Raw genomic sequence first — 16,072 nt, forward strand, 5'->3', positions numbered from 1 at the left:
AGTTCATTTGAGGAGTTCGAGAGCGGTTGGATGCAGTTATGTTCTGTTCAGACGTCGCTGTATGCTCTTATGTGCGATTTCACCAGATGGACATACAGAGATTCCTTGATGTGTGAGCGAGAGTCTGTGGGGACATTATGTTCTTTTGCAGCATAGCCCTGAGTGATTATATAGGCTATATGTACGGAGCTGCACATTGTCCTCATGTTATTCCTCTTGTAGGAGGCTTAAAAAAACCTAGTGAAGAAATGTAAAACCTGTTGTTTTTTTTTGTTTTTTTATCTTGGACGAAGTCTGAGTAGCTCTGACCCCCAGCTGGAAATTTAAACAAACTTGCAACACAGCACACACGCGAAAGAAAAACTCAATTCATTCTTTTAATTCACTGTTTTGTGACACATTCACATCAAAACACTGTGGAGAAAACTTCTAAAGATATTCTTGGTGTACATATATTATATATTTTCACTTGTTAACATTCACTAATGCATTATTAGTGTGATAAATCACACGGCCGCTGCAATGAACAATAGCGTGAGTACAATGTTAGAGCAGTGAACACAAGCAGGTAAAGTCAACACTACTCTTTATAACGCCAGGAAGCTGTCAGGGCCCAGCTGTGGTGACCGTTACACTCCTCTGGGAGGAGCTGACCTGTGGGACCGCATGTCTGGGTGCAACGACACAGGGACGAGGCAGCTGGATCACTGCTCTGCTCTAGGAAAGTCGTTTTATAACCACACACTTCCGTTTCATCATGTGGGCAGTATTTACATCATTTACATGAATTTTCTTCTAAGCAGCTTTACATCTAAAATGCAGTCTAAGACTATAGACCTGGAATAAACACAGTATCTGTGAATGATGATTGTGTCTTTTCTTTCCCATCACGAGTCACATGAGAAGATTTCTCATGCTAACAGTGAACGCGAATCTACAGCCAGCGGCCAGTTAACTTAGTTTAGCATAACAAGTGGAAACAGGGGGAGACAGCTAGACTGCAATACCAAATAATATATTACACCATTTGCTATAAACTGGGGGCAAAAGAAGTGTTGCGAAATCTTATGCAAGCGCTTTAATATCTTAGCACACGATAAACTCACACTAAAGCAAAACTTGATTTACTAATTTACACTTTTAACTGTCCTCTGACTTGTTCTTTATCGTCTCTCCCCAGGCAGACCCTGAAAAGTTAAAAGTTTATCAGCTGTCACTGAGCCTTTCATTTAAATATCTGACATGCTCCCTTTTTTTGTTCCGAATGCACAGTATACCATTTAGCGGAACGTTTAAGGCAGAGATAATATTAAATACATTCAAAGAATTTATGTGTTTGAAGTGCCTTGGAGGCTTTAAGTGGGAGAAGGCAGATCATATCTTCTGCTGGCTAAACACATTCTTTGGAGTGGTTATGTAAGCACCACTATGAGGATGCTCTATTATTCAGCTCCATATGTAAATAGACTTCAGGATTCACAGAGTGCAAACTATGTACAGTGTGTGTTGAATGATTCTCTGCAGAGGCTGTGAGTGCCACAGTGATTGTGACACCCTGCTTCCACTGCAGCCTGCGCTGAGGGGAGAGTGTAGCAGGAGCTTGCTGCTGGTGGTTACATTTAAAGGTCTCCCCAAGGTGTAAATGTGATTTGCACATTTCTCACACCGGCTTCTCGCACCGACGAGCTTCATTATGGAGCCTGACCTGCATGTTTCAGTCTCACAGGGCTTCTCCCAGGCAGCGTTCGGTACCTTCGCTCGCTTCTAGACGCACCTGCCTGCTGGTCTTTCGGTTGTCCACCCAGGAGTTGTGTATGACAGTCCCACCTGGTGAAGGGTCTACCTGGAGCAGGGACACCACCCTCTTTTTAACCTTGGCGCGAAGGGCACGGCGCAGTTTCTGTCGGGTGAAAGCGTACAGCAGCGGGTGGGAGACGGTGGTTCCGTAAGCCAGAGCGAGGAACCAGAGGCGTAGGCTGACGAGGACGTCGCTGGGGCCGATGCCCAGGATTAGGACGTTGGTCACTGAGAGGGGAGCCCAGCAGCCCAGAAAGGTCGAAATGATGATGAGGGACATCTTAAAGACACGTCTCTGACGCTCTCGGCGATCTCGATGTCGTCTCACTGCCCGCCGCAGGGCGATGATGGCCGACACGGAAGCCTGAACGCCCACTGTGGCTGGCATGGGGGTGGCAGCGCCCATGTCAGAGCTGACGAGCGGAGCAGAGGATGACACGGCATGGGGAGAGGTAGCTGTCGGGGTTGGGGATGGGATGAGGGGAGGGTGGCTGAGCTGTTTGGTATTATCTGTCGTGCATTGTTCTCCTCCTAACTCCCCACCATCAGTCGTTAGCCCCGGCTTCTCCTTTTTTTGCCTCTTGTGGCGCCCTCTGCAGGAGGGGCCCCTGAACCGCTGGCCCTTTTTCATGTGGGAACCAATGCGGATGTTTAAAGCCCTCAATATTCTGGAGTAGGTAAACAACATGACTGCCACCGTGGTGAAGAAGATGGGCACTTGGAGGATAAGATGGTAATACCTACCGGGGCCGGTGTGAAAGCCCTGACCACCAACACATAGGACGGTCCGGTTACGCCATGCTGGCGCCACAGTGGAACTAATGTCATACGAGGACAAAGGCAAGGATTTCTCCGTCTCCCCTGCTTCTTCTTCAGTGGACCACTGCAACTCCAAGAATGGGATAAAAAACACAGCGAGCGAGGTGATCCAGACGGCGATCAGCAGCAACGCCGCCCTGTGTGTCGTCAGCAGCCTGTTGGCCGGTCGTACCGAGATGTCGTATCGGTCCAAGCTGATAACCAGGATGTTGATGGCTGTGGCGATGCTGGCAAAGGTGACACAGGCCTCGTGGAAGCAGCACACCAAGGCCAGGTTGGGTCCCGGAGGCAGAAGAACAACAACCAGAGTGAGGGGCACACACAGCACGCACACCGCCACATCCAGCACGTGGAGGTTGACGGTCACCATGTTGCTCACAGAGTCCACTAAATTGGATTGGGAGCAATAGAGCACCAGCACAGTCAGGTTGCTGCTGAATCCCAACACCAGCTCCAGCATGAGGAAGGCGGTGAGTGACACCTGGAAGCCCAGCGAGTACGGAGGGTACCAGGACGCAGGGGTGCTGAAAGAGCCGCCTCCTCCTCGCTCCTGAAGGACTCCGAGTCCCTCCAGCCCAGCGGCTGTCCGAACCCCATCAGTAGTGGCCGGGCCTGACGTGTAGCTGCCGGTCTCCATGACGACCTCTCAGTCTTCATATATTGTATCTGTCACACTGCTGATGAGCTCCCATGATGCACCTGGCCGATCCTCCATGATGCAGGGATGAATAACAGCTCTGTGACAGCGCTGCGGAGAAGGGAACACAACGCAGACAGATGAGAGATGAACTGTGCAGGAGAAAATCAAAACACATTATTCTCTCTCACAGCATGACAGAGATCCCAACATAACTTTGGATAAAAACAGAGATCATAACTTATCCATGTTTGCCAAAAGAATTCTGTCTGTCTGTCTAACACATTTGCACGCATTAACTCCAGCATCTGCAGATTGAGCAGGTGCTGCATTATGCATCAATCCATCCTTCATTCTGTCTCCTATCAGTATTACCATTCTGACTCAGCCACAGCTTGAGACGTGAACACAAGCTGCCAGAACAGCAGGCCGTCGCAATAGGCCATCACTAATGTGTACTGGAGCTCTGGGGAATGACCCAAATTGAATGGAGCTAAATAATTAGACCTGCAAGAAATCAACTACTCTCAGTGGATCAGTAAATACAACACACTCAGCAGGTTACACAAAATTGGTTATGATCTTTTCTCTGCCAGCTGTAACAGACCGCATAATGCATTTAAAATAGCTCCAGCACCGAAGGGGCATATTTATTGGAAAGTGTTGGTAAGCCTTTGCCAGCTGACAAGCATACATACAGACATGCACATAGCATCGATGCCAACATCAGAGTGTAATTTGAAGAGTTACACTACTTCCCTTAAAGTACTGTAAAAAAAAAAAACCAAAGGAATGACTGTAAAATACTCCAGACATAACCAATCATAAGTCAGACCTTTAATGTGATCACTTTTTAAAACAGATACTGCTCATTTTAGGGCCAGGGCAAAGGCGGGTAGAGCTGCCTTTCCTAAATACCCTAAATTTATTATGTGCCTAATGTTCATGACTGTAGTGATAGAACAACGTGAGTCCGAACGATGACAAGGAAATCGACTTATATAACGCTTTTAAAACCTTGTTCTTGGGACTTTTTAAGCCTGTTATATGAGATTTGACAGGTGATCCTATCGATGTGGATAAACGCTAAAATGACAGCTCAAATAATTGCCCTGATGCATTGCAAAAATGTTAGACAAGGAGTAAGAATTTCTTCTGGAATGATTTTGATCATACTGATAAGGACTAAAACTAAAGAAACTATTTGTGTTTCCCTTTTTTCTAAAGAACAGTTTTTACTTCACCTAACTAAAAATGAGTTTTCCAGCGCACAATATTAAAGAGTTAACTAACCTCAGCCCACAGACACAGCCTATCCTTACTGATAAACACCAGCAGTATGTCATTGTTACATCGACAGCTACAAGATTAAAGTCAGTGTGTAAAACACAGCCGCTCATCATTGATTGTGGAGGGGGGGCGGAAACTAATTGCACCTGCGGGAAATCAACCGAACAAGTGAAATCACGGCTTCATATGTCTCTAAATTGCTATCTGAATGAATATCTTGGCATCAGGTGCTCAAAACATTTCGTGACTGGCCTCCGAGTCGAGAGCACAGGAAACTGACTCCAGCACAACAAGTCGAGCCTGAAATATCAACCTCCGCTCTGGTAACAAGGCATTCAGCTGAGTGATAGACTCATTTTCTCCTCACCTCCGTTACCACGGAAACCTCGCTACAAGGAACTACATTAATGAGGGCACAGGTACGCTGAAGTGCGGGACACTGAGCAGTAGAGTAGTAGTAGTTAGAACAGCTCTCAGCTACAAATCGGAGAGCTTGAAACGCGCCGCATTCCTGCGGAACAGACAGAGGAGACCGAATAAGTGTCGTGATGGGGCTTCCTGCTCAGCTTTGAGCCAACAGTGCCAGCAGCGGTAAAAGCCTTGTGCTACAGATGTTTTGAATAACGTGTCTTATAATCCATGTCACAATGACTCTGCTGACTTTCGTGCGTCCCCTTTTTTCCCTTGGCAATACAAACAACTCAGTGTGGAAGGAAATCAAAGTCCCACGAGATTTCGAGATTGTGATTAAACTATTTTAATTCATATAAGCAAATTCTACGAAATCTAAGTTATGGCAGCACTGACTAAGCCAGAAAGGATGCAGATTCCTGCATCAACTTTCAACTGTGAAAGTTTCCCTCGAGGACGCAGCGACAGATAAAAAGGATGAAACTGTTGGGGTCAAGGGTTCGGGTTTTTCCTTTGATTTGTCTCTTGTCTGTTCTTCGTGGGGATTTAAGGAGAAATTAAAGAGGGGCCACTGGGGAAAAAAAACAAAACATGGGTTTGGTGGGGGAAAAAATAAACAACAAAAACTGAGTGAAGAGCTGATGGTGTGCAAGAGCGCAGACTCTCGCAGCAACTTTGCTGGACTCGGATTGGAGGTTTCCAGCTGGCCTGATCGTCCACAGACTGTCTGATTGTAGCAAGGGATTGGATGGAGAAGGTATGAATCCATTTAAATGAATTCATACCTTTAAAATGTGCGTGCACTGAGAGACAGATTACAGCAATCGCCTGAGTGAGGGAAGGAAGTAGAAAAGAAGGGTGAACCAGACGCAGCGGTAAACAAGATGTCCCAGGGAGCAGAGGTGGCAGTCTTACATCAGCCTTCCTCTAACTGCGGCTGGTTTCCTGGTTGCATCCAGTCCCCAAAAGACTGCTTCAGTCCCCAAAGACTCCACTCATGATTGCCTGAGTGAAAAGCTGCGTGATGACTGCACGGGTTAGACGCTCAGCACAGGAAAGGTGTAGATATTACAGAGCGTAAAATTACAGCAGAAAATCAACCTGCTTGAAAGGCTTTTCTGTGGGGACTGTTATCACAGGCTTCATAGTGTTCTGCTTTAAGAGAACTGTGGCTCTGTTGTTTTTTTCTTTTCAAACTTTGCTCTTTTTTCTTTTTGTAAAGGTATGTTTTATAGTTAAATATGATTCATCATCTATATGTTAAAAGGCTCAGTTTCAAAGGGCATTTGTGTGATGCAGACAGGTGAAAAATCAATCAGTGTGCCCCTCCTGCTTGAACCAAAGTGACTCATGTCTGACCCTGGAGAACAACGCGCGGTTTCACACTGGTCTGCATTCACAAGCTGCTTATTAATAATTTGCTTCCTCTTTGAAAAATGCCAATGAGAATGAGCGAGTCAAATTTGGCGTTCGTTGCTTGAATTCAGAAACCAGCACTGCCGCTTTGTCACTGTCCCGTTGTTAGAGGAAAGCAAGTGTGAAACCAGGTGCATTTCTTAAGATGCTTTGCTAATTAACTTGCACACCAGGGAGTTCTCCAGGTAACTGTGAATGTGTGTGTGTGTGTCCATTTTCTGGCTCTGCAACAATATAATAATAAGGCAGTATTCTCACTCAGGCCCCGGCGCGCTGAGAGCCAGGAAAAGCCCACATCGAGGTGCTAGATTTGATAAGTGGCTGGGCTACCTCGGCAACACCTTTTCCCTTCAAACCTGGGACAGGGTAATGAGGTTCAGCTTGATCGCAGTGACACATTTTCAGCTGAGCTCTACAGGTAGTGCTGAGAACTGTGACATTGTGCTCTGTGTGTTCTCTGAAGTTGTAAATTGAGCCAAGGCTATTCCAGTGAAAAGATGACTGGTATTTCAATCTGTTGTAGTTTATATTTTTAAAATGATGTCATGTTATGGGACATTTCCATCACCCCATGTGCAGGCACGGAAAACCCAAGGCAAGGACGGCAGTTTCAGAGTTAGCAATTTTTTGGCCAGAAGAGGCACAGTAACTTCCCATTCTTCCTCAGGGAATGTTGAAAGTTTGTTAAGTAAGCTACTATGTCCTGACACTTTGTTTCTGTACAGGTAAAATAAAAAAGACTATAATGTGGTGAGCTGAATTTTACTTCCTGCAGTTAGAGCCTGGAAAGCAGTTTCTTCCTGGGTACTGATTGGTTACCTGGGCGCGGTTATCTTCCTGTCAAACTCTTGGCAAAAATTCAAATGAAGGCTACTTAAATATTCCTAAGTATTTGTAAAAAATGATGCCCTAAAATACATGGTGTTAGATTCAGTTTCCAAAATCCTGGACGCCAGAACTGCTTTCATAGGACTTAAAAGGGTAACTAATCAGATGTACTCAATTAACTGATCATCAGTAAGTGTGAGCACCTTTATAAAAGCAGATGTTTGGGCAATTTGCTGGTCTGGAGGATCCAGGTGTCCCAGCAAGGTCAGATACAGTTTCTCTAAACGGTGCCAAATTACGAAAGAAATTAAAATGTTACAAACCTCAGAATCTGCAGACTTACAGTAAAATTAACATTCTGTACATATTACAGCAGCTCTGCTCCACAATAAAAGCATCTCATCAGGCCAACCCGCACCCCAGACTTCTCACCCAATGAAAACATTTACTACATGAAATCAAAAATCTAACTGCTAAATAGCTGACCAGGTAGATATCAGATAAGAATGAGTGGTTTGGCTCCCAAGGAGAAAGTGATGCAACACAGCCAACTTTTTTGTTTTGTTGTTTTTTTTTTAAACTCAAAATAAACATATTTTTCAAAACTTTCACAATAAAAGCCTTAGTCCAACTGAATATTGTAGTCCTTATTTCAGGTCATGACCACATACAATATAAATATTTTCATTTGACTCTTCACGATACTTTATATCACATTTGGATCTTGAAGCATAAAATATTATATTTATATAATTATTTATTTAATTTGAAGGAGCATCTCTTGTGTTTGATGTCATTTATATTAAAATAGTTTTTTTTTTTATTTGTTTTTTTTTATGTGACTGGTTTGTGGTGCTGATTGTGTCCTTTGTGATGTTGTTTATGGCCCAGCTTTGGAATTCACAACTTTTGTGCTTATTTAGAAACTAAATAGCTGATTTATTAGGTTTGTTAGAGATATTAACTTTGTTTAATATTTTCTTTATGTTATTTTAACAGAAGCCTTCAACATAACCATACAAACAATAGACAAAAGCTCCAAACACAGGGGGGATAGCAATCTGACTGATATATCTTTTTTCTGATTTTGTCATTATTGTTTTATTTTGAAAATAAATAGTTTTTCCAAAATGCAATTTAAAAAAAAAAAAAAAGAGATTGCTGTGTTTTTTCTGTTTGTGTGAAGTCATTTTGAGAAATGTAGGAAATGGACAGATTTTAAGCACAAATCCTCTAATCATCAGACAATAATCTGTCAGTATAATGAATATATTTCTAACAGTGCATCAAAGCCTCAGCGGGCAGGTGAATTTGCAAAGCCATGCAGCACGTTCAGAGCTAATGCTTTCCACACAGATCTAAGCGATGCCTTGCAACCTCTTCCCCTCTGGTGTGGGGAAACCAGACAGTGTGTGAAAGACACTATATGGCATGTATAATTAAACAGCTAGGCACATCAGCAATTCCCAGAAGCAGCAGGACAAAGATTAAAAAGATGAAAGTTAATCTTGCTTTTCCTCTGAGACAAGCTGACGTAACAGGTTTTCAAAGTGACACGGCTAGTGAGAACGGAGGAAGAAACATACATGAATGGGAAATGCACTGGAACTTTATTCTTTTAAAAAAAAAAAAAAAAAAAAAAAAAAAAAAAAAAGGGGGAATGCTGTGGAAAATGATGTTTTTATGAATACATAAGAAGGTTAGTGGCACTGAATACACTACTCTTATGCCCCAGTGGCAGCCTAAGCAGACGTAAACACCACTGGATGATAAGCATGGATGTACTGAAAGAGAAAAACTCAAAGGGAAAAATCTAAAAATAGCAGCAGAACTGAAAGCAGCCTAGAGACACACAGAAAGATGGCCTTGAAGGCAGGGGCGGAGCGTGGGGGTGGCTTACTGGGCTTAAGCCTGGGTCTTTTTGTCAGAAGCCCGGGGTCTTTTGGGGTGTAATTTTTTCATAGTTAGATGCTTGGCTGACAACTGTATAAAACAAAAAGTGCAAGCAATATTCGAAGCACATAGTGCACACTGTGGGAATTTACGACTGTGCGTGAATCCCCCCTGATATTGGTATGATCCGAGCTCAGACACTAAGCGACTGAGCAAGAGGGCGGGGCAGCTGCTGCCTGTGAGTACGCTGTTGAAGAAACGGAGCCAGCCATAAGGAGAGCTTAAGTTTGACCAGGTACCAAAGCAAATCATTCATACCGTACAAATAATGTAAATATGACGGTGCATCACGAAAGATTGATATCAAACTGATCACTTGACCAATATTATGTTACTTGCTGTTCAAGTGAATCAACAAATGGCGAAATGAAAAGCCGAACAAATGCTATTGTTTTTAGAGAGTCTTAGCTTACATGTGTTTATTTCATATTTTCAGTTCTTACCCTCCCCGACTAAATCGGTTTCAGTTATGTACTGAAATATAAGAATGGACATTAGAGGCTTCTTTCAAAGAAAAAACTCAGGTAAATGTTATTTTATATATTATGCTTTGTATGTTGTTCAGTATATTTCTATGCAAAACAAGAGGGATTTCAGTACACAGCAGGATATTCACATTTGTAACCAGATATTTAAATACACTTTAGGGAGAAAACATAAAACATTTTTACTGTACAACATTAATTTAGAGTAAACTTTTGTTTTAGATAAATATTGAAACATCTTTTGAATTAGTTAAATGTCAGAATAAAGAGAGACAGAGCTGTCTATTTTTTATCACTTTGATCAAAATTAGGAGCACATGTACACTAAGTTTATTGTTAATTAATAAGAAAACTGCAGACGATTCCATTCTGAGCTGCAGAAGCTTCTGATAGGTTAGTAGAGTCCATGTGAGTAAATTGGTGGCACAGCTGTGGATGCATATAAGGCAAAACACTGTTTCTGTGACATGGGAAAATCAAGAGATGTCAACCAAAACACCAGGAAAAGAATTGTGGACCTCCATAGGTGTGGCTCAGTTTGAATACAATTTGGTGCCATTTGCAATTAAGAAATACAGATAGTTTCTCTCTTTACTCTTAAAGTTAACAAATATGTTTTTTATATTTATCAATCTAAAAAAATAAACATTTAGTCTGATTTGATGTTACAATTAAAAAAGTGTTTGTGTTTTGATCTGAAGAGTGTGTAAATATCTGGTTTCAACTGTATATTTGATGATTGTCAGCACAAAGAGGGAGAGAGAGGAACAGAGAGGGAGATGGAGAATGAGGACAGAACAGAGATGAACAAGAGCAGGTGAGACACACATGTTAGTCAAATGGTTGTTTACCAAAAGTATCACCGTATCATAGGTCCTCATGTATCTCGTACCTAGTGTTTCTTTTTAGGTTTGCTATTTTTCAAATTCTACATTTAAGTTATGCAGGCTTTTTTGCGCAACAAGGCTAAATAATTATATAAACTTTTCTCAATCTAAATAGTGGACTTTGGTAGAATTAAAAAAACAAGTGTAGTGCAGGTATATGATGATTTTTAGTACTACTATCATCTAGTTCTGATTCTGTAGTCCTGATTTTGAACTGTTGTAGTCCTGTTTTAATTCAGGATCAGTTCTGGGTCTGGTTGAATTGGGGTTTAGTCCTCGTGTCTTGATACAGCCCCGACTTTGTTCTGCCTTGCTGCTTAATTAAAAAACTAGTTTAAGGTGTCCTGCATATGTGATATATATTTTTCCCTCTGTGAAGTCATTCTTTTTTGAAACTCAAAACAGAGCCTATTAATCTTTCAGTCATTTCTAACACCCCCCCCCCCCCCCAAAAAAAGTGTTTTTCCTCCACTAAAATATAAAGTTATGCAAGATACCTGAAAATCTAATCAGATTAGAAATTCCAACAAAGAAAGGCACGAGGAGAGAATAAAGTTTCTGCCTGTGCTGCTGTTGAGTGAGTCAGTGTGGCAGCAGGACAGAAAAAGTCGCATTAAAATAAAAAGATAATGTGATCAGTATGTGCAGCGTGAATGTAATCATGTTACATTTATGTTTTGCAATCACTGCATTGGGAAAAATCATAAAATCTAGTTTCTGGGAATCTGATCATTCAAAATTTTGTACAAAAAAAAAAAAAAAAAAAAGATAAAAAGGCAGCTTAATCACGAGAATGCCACCAACAAGCTGAAGGAGCTCTGATTCTCACAAGACATTACAAAGGACAAAGCAGCGCAGAAGAAGAAGAGCAGGGATGACAGCACTGAAGTCTGCAGTGAGGGGGTGAAGAACAACACAAAAAGGCTGAAGCTAGCATGAGAACACAGAACATATACGTTCAGTCGGTGTAATAAACACCCAGCAGCACTGTGTGTGTGTGTGTGTGTGTGTGTGTGTGTGTGTGTGTGTGTGAGTGAGTGAGAGAGAGAGAGTGTACCATGTAGACTCCTGTTGAGACATCAAGCTCTCTCTCTAGTCACCACGCGAAGACAGAGACAAAATGACACATAGGAGCACAACACATTGCCGGAGTAACACACACACACACACACACACAAACACACTTTTACAACAGGATGCCTGCTGAGCTGACAGTAAGTGGTCTTGGAGAAAAAGGTGAAAGAATTGAAGATGAAAGTTCAGACTGTCTCACAGTGCTGCAAATGTTTGGCATTATTTGTGTGCCAGCAGATGAAACGATAATAAATCCAGACTGAAGTCTAGATCCTTGAGTGAATCTGTCCTTAAACTTAGATTAAATTACGGTTTCCATGTTCCAACTTCATGCAAAGATCATGCATATTATTATCAAGTGCACAGGAATTTTCTAAAGGTAAACAATAAGCTTCAATGCAAATGCTAGTTTGATATGGTTGTGACGTGAAAAACACAATTAAACACCGCCCTACCACGGCTGATTTTCAAAAGTCTAGTTTTTATTTTATGTTGGTCACTAAAATGTTTTAGTTTTTAGTTAAGTTTGAGTTGTTCTGTACATCTCCATCATCCCTCACGTGTAGATATGACAGCATGGACACTGCACAATACAAATTCTACGAGTTCATTTTACAAAACCATTCCTACTCTAGATCCACTTTTTCTGCATCACATACATCACAACAATGGTTACAGTGGAATGGGAGGAAGCATCAGCAAGAAAAATGCTTTGCGAGGAATCATCAATACACCTTTACTAATATGACCTAAAACATCCTCTGATGTTTTTGTCTTTCCACATTTCTTCAGGATTAAGATCAGGACTTTTTCTTAGCCACCACAAAACATCATCTTTATTCTTCTTTGTCCGTTCTTTGCACAGCAACCTGTATGTTTTGCATCGCTGTCTTGCTGCACGCGTACTCTCTCTTAAATATTTCAGTTCATGTCGTTTGTGTATTTTAGAATTCGAGAGCACGGTTCAAAACTCATTGCTCTAATAGTGCCTGTGAGCCTCGTGCAGAGCCATCGAAGTATGACCAAACCATGATACCATCACCACCATGTTTCACAGATTGGATCATGTTCAGCTGGAACGTTGATCCTTTCGGCTTTTCTGCCTGCAACTGTGGAGCAAAGCTGTGATAGTTGCAGTGTTGCGTGCTGCTTTCTCCTTGCAGCCCTGTCAGCCACACAATTGTTAACTGTTCTGATGGTGGACTCATAAACCTGAACGTTAGTCAATGTGAGAGAGACCTTTCATTGATTAGACCTCCGCAACTATTAAATGTCCCGCTCCTGAAGTGATCTCTGTTGGCTGATCACTCCTGTGGAGGGTAACAAGGTCTTCAGTTTCCTTCATTTTTCTGTCGGTGGATTGATGGAGTCCAGAAGCTTCAGAGATGTGTCTCCAGCCCGACGATCATCAGCATCTTGCATTTGTTCGTACCGTTATTCACTTCCTCGTGAGTTGTGGAGATCTGACTTTTGACAGATCCCTATTATTTTGATTAAAAACACAGCTAATCACTGAATGATATTTGACCATGACTCCGCCTACAAATTAACTGCTAATCTTGGGGGTCACTATCTGAGCATCCGCTTGTGTTCGTTAGAGACCCGTCAGACTTTGATAAATGTGGCATTTCTTTTTCCTGGTGACTTAAAAATGAAATGACATGAAAATTCAAGTTGGTGTCAAAATTAATTTAAACTGTAGGAATCAAAACTAGCTGATTTATACTTGCGTGCACTTGAACAGGATACAAAACAAACAAAAGGGAACCAAACAATTTACACTGTGCATAAAGAAACCCTTTACAACATAATATTGTAAGTACTGTAGTGTCTCACCACAGTTTTCAAGCACCGAGGGGCAAAGTAAATGGTCTGCGTCCGTTTGATTGCTTTATTGATCGATTGTCTGGGCTTTTTACAATCTTTAATTTATGACTGCTGTTTAAGTTGCATCCATTTTTTTCTATGGTAGATTATAGCTTTCCTGATGTCATAAATATTTCCATTCATTTCATAATGAAGCTGAAAAAAAAAATAGAAAAAAAAGCAATCAGGAAGGCATGAAATATGTAGACTCCAGAGAATGCTTCAAAAGAGATATGGGGAGTATAATCAAGCAATTCCAGACTTTTTTTTTTCTAAGAGTAATCTTTAATGCATTCATGTCTTTAAATGATGGCTGGGAAGATTGGAGGAGTTAACTTGCACACACACTGTGAGTGCACCTATTGCCATTTCAGTTACAGACCATCAAACAACTTGGTATTGGGGAAACAAATCCATTATTCAGGCAGACTTCCCAGATGGCAGGTTTGAGCAAAGCATCCTACTGAGAGCCTTTATGTTGTCCTGTTACCTGAATAATTCATTGCAGTGCCAAAATATGGACCTGAAATAGCCAGCCATAGAAAACCTAAGCTGAGGGAAGAGGCAGAACAGGTGAGGAGAGAAGATGTGTGTTGTGAATGAGAGATATGAGAGAAATAGCTTCTTGGTGAACGCTCATAAGGTTGGCAAAAGAGCCAGTTAGAAGACAGTTTATCCGTTTAGTGAGATGGCAACATAGACAGACAGGCACACACGCACACACACACTTTCTGCCTTCATGTGTCCGGCGGGATTTTGCTTTCTCTCCTTCATGTTCACAATCAAAGCCGTTCACAGCAGAACACGGGGACCGTATGGTGGAGACACAGCTCGGACCAAACACTTTCATCAGACTTCTCCCTTTTTCTCTCTTTACTTTCCTCCACCTCCACACTGTTGTCACCAGCCGCCCTCCTTTCTCTGTTACTCCTCATCTCGCCTGCTGCGTCTAGTTTCATTTTCAAAGTCGTCCTTTGTCCTCTGCACATCTTTTTTTTTCTTGTTTTTGTTCTTTGACAAAGTGTTGCTCACGATTAACCGCTGAGACAGAAGCTGCATGACGCAGCCCGCAGATTGCACGAGTATCAAGTTATTTATTTGACTTTATAATGGCAGACCGCAAGTCTGACTCCGCCCAGAGCAAATTTAAATTGTTTGTCTTCTGTGCCTCTGAAAATAAATACATCTGGACCACTAACTGCAGCTAATAGTTTTTTCCTTTTTCCATCATCAATTTTCAGATTGAATGAACAGTCAAGAAAACAATCTAAAAGTATTTTTGAAATGCAGACTTGCAATCACATCTTTTTCAGACGTTTAATCACAGGGGAAAAGAAGACATTTCTTTCCCTAAAATGTTTTAAATTGCTGATACTTAACCAAAATAAAGTGCAGGGAGAAGTCTATCTTAACTTTAAGTTTTAAAGTGGTGCATATGAGGCCAAAATATGGATTTTGTGGTAACTTACCCTCATGAATAAAAAAGGTGAAGTAGGTATGGTCAGTAATAACTGTAGGCTGGCGGGCTGTGAGATTACGACTTGTGCATGTCCCCAAGGCCGTTGGAGCACACAGCAAAATACAAACTGTTAAGCATCGCAGGCATACACACAATCCAAACAGACAGCCTCACTTTGATGCGCGCGGTGAAATGTTTCCAGCGGACCGCGTTGATGACTCCCTCAGGAGCGTGGGAGAAAACACAGAGCTTCGGAGACCGTAACTGTGTCAAGCACCCACTCCCACACACAGCCGGAGGTTCTAATAAAACCCAGATTCCTCTGCTAAATCGATATTTCGTGAAGCACTTTGTGCCAAAAAGCGCGCGGAGCGATGCGCAACAACATCTTTAATCACACGAACCCTGCATACAAAGCTGCATATAGCCCAATCAACACATTAAGTTAGATGCAATCGGCGCTACGTGCAGTCATAATAGTTCATAAACATCAGGTTCTAAATTTGCGTTTAACATACGCTGCGTAAAAGTTAAACTTAAGCATTTTCAAAACTTAAGCAGGTGGTTTAATATGTGAAATCCATCCATACTAATCAACAGACCTTTAATTAGTAACTTTTAATAATGGACAGTGGTGACGTGCATGCCAAATACTTGCCAAGCGCTGCGCATTATATACTGAAATGTCGGGTTTTTTTTTCGTTTTTTAATCCATTATTTATTTATTGCCAATTAGCACTCTTACCTTTCAGAACCTTGGGCTCAACGATCCATTCCTTCACCATGAGAGTGCTGATGAGAAGCGTCCCTTCTGTCCAGAGGTGTGTACGAGCCGAGCGCATGCTCAGCGGTAGCAGCTCCAGGAGGGAGTGCTAACAGCAACACAGCCTAGTGGGACAGACAGACGGCTGCAGCTCATCCCCTGCTGGATCCACAGAGGACTCTGCCGTCTGTAGGACTTCAGCTGACTGGGTGAAGGAGGCGGGATCATCACGACCAAACACTGTACACCACTTACAAAGTTAAATGACTAATATTTGAAAATATAGTTGTAGTGGTATTTGAGGAACAGCTTTGAAGCCTGATCTAGATGATTATGAGCCTGTTTTTGTGCAAGAAGCTGCTTTTAAAAAAAATAAATAAATAAAAA

General features: G+C 42.0%; 1 protein-coding gene across 1 annotated transcript; it reads right to left on the reverse strand.

Moving 5' to 3' along the window:
* Nucleotides 1-1,625: 1,625 nt before the first annotated feature.
* On the reverse strand, nt 1,626-3,253 carry LOC146631677 (G protein-coupled receptor 22-like). Its single transcript, XM_085353857.1, has one exon. The coding sequence runs from the start codon at nt 3,251-3,253 to the stop codon at nt 1,721-1,723; it is 1,533 nt and encodes a 510-aa protein (XP_085209983.1). The 3' UTR covers nt 1,626-1,720.
* Between the last annotated feature and the right edge of the window lie 12,819 nt (nt 3,254-16,072).

The sequence above is a fragment of the Diplotaxodon limnothrissa genome, linkage group LG5, assembly GCF_057381915.1.
Source record: "Diplotaxodon limnothrissa isolate DT_005_m linkage group LG5, D_limnothrissa_male_GT1.1, whole genome shotgun sequence".
NCBI classification, from domain to species: domain Eukaryota; kingdom Metazoa; phylum Chordata; class Actinopteri; order Cichliformes; family Cichlidae; genus Diplotaxodon; species Diplotaxodon limnothrissa.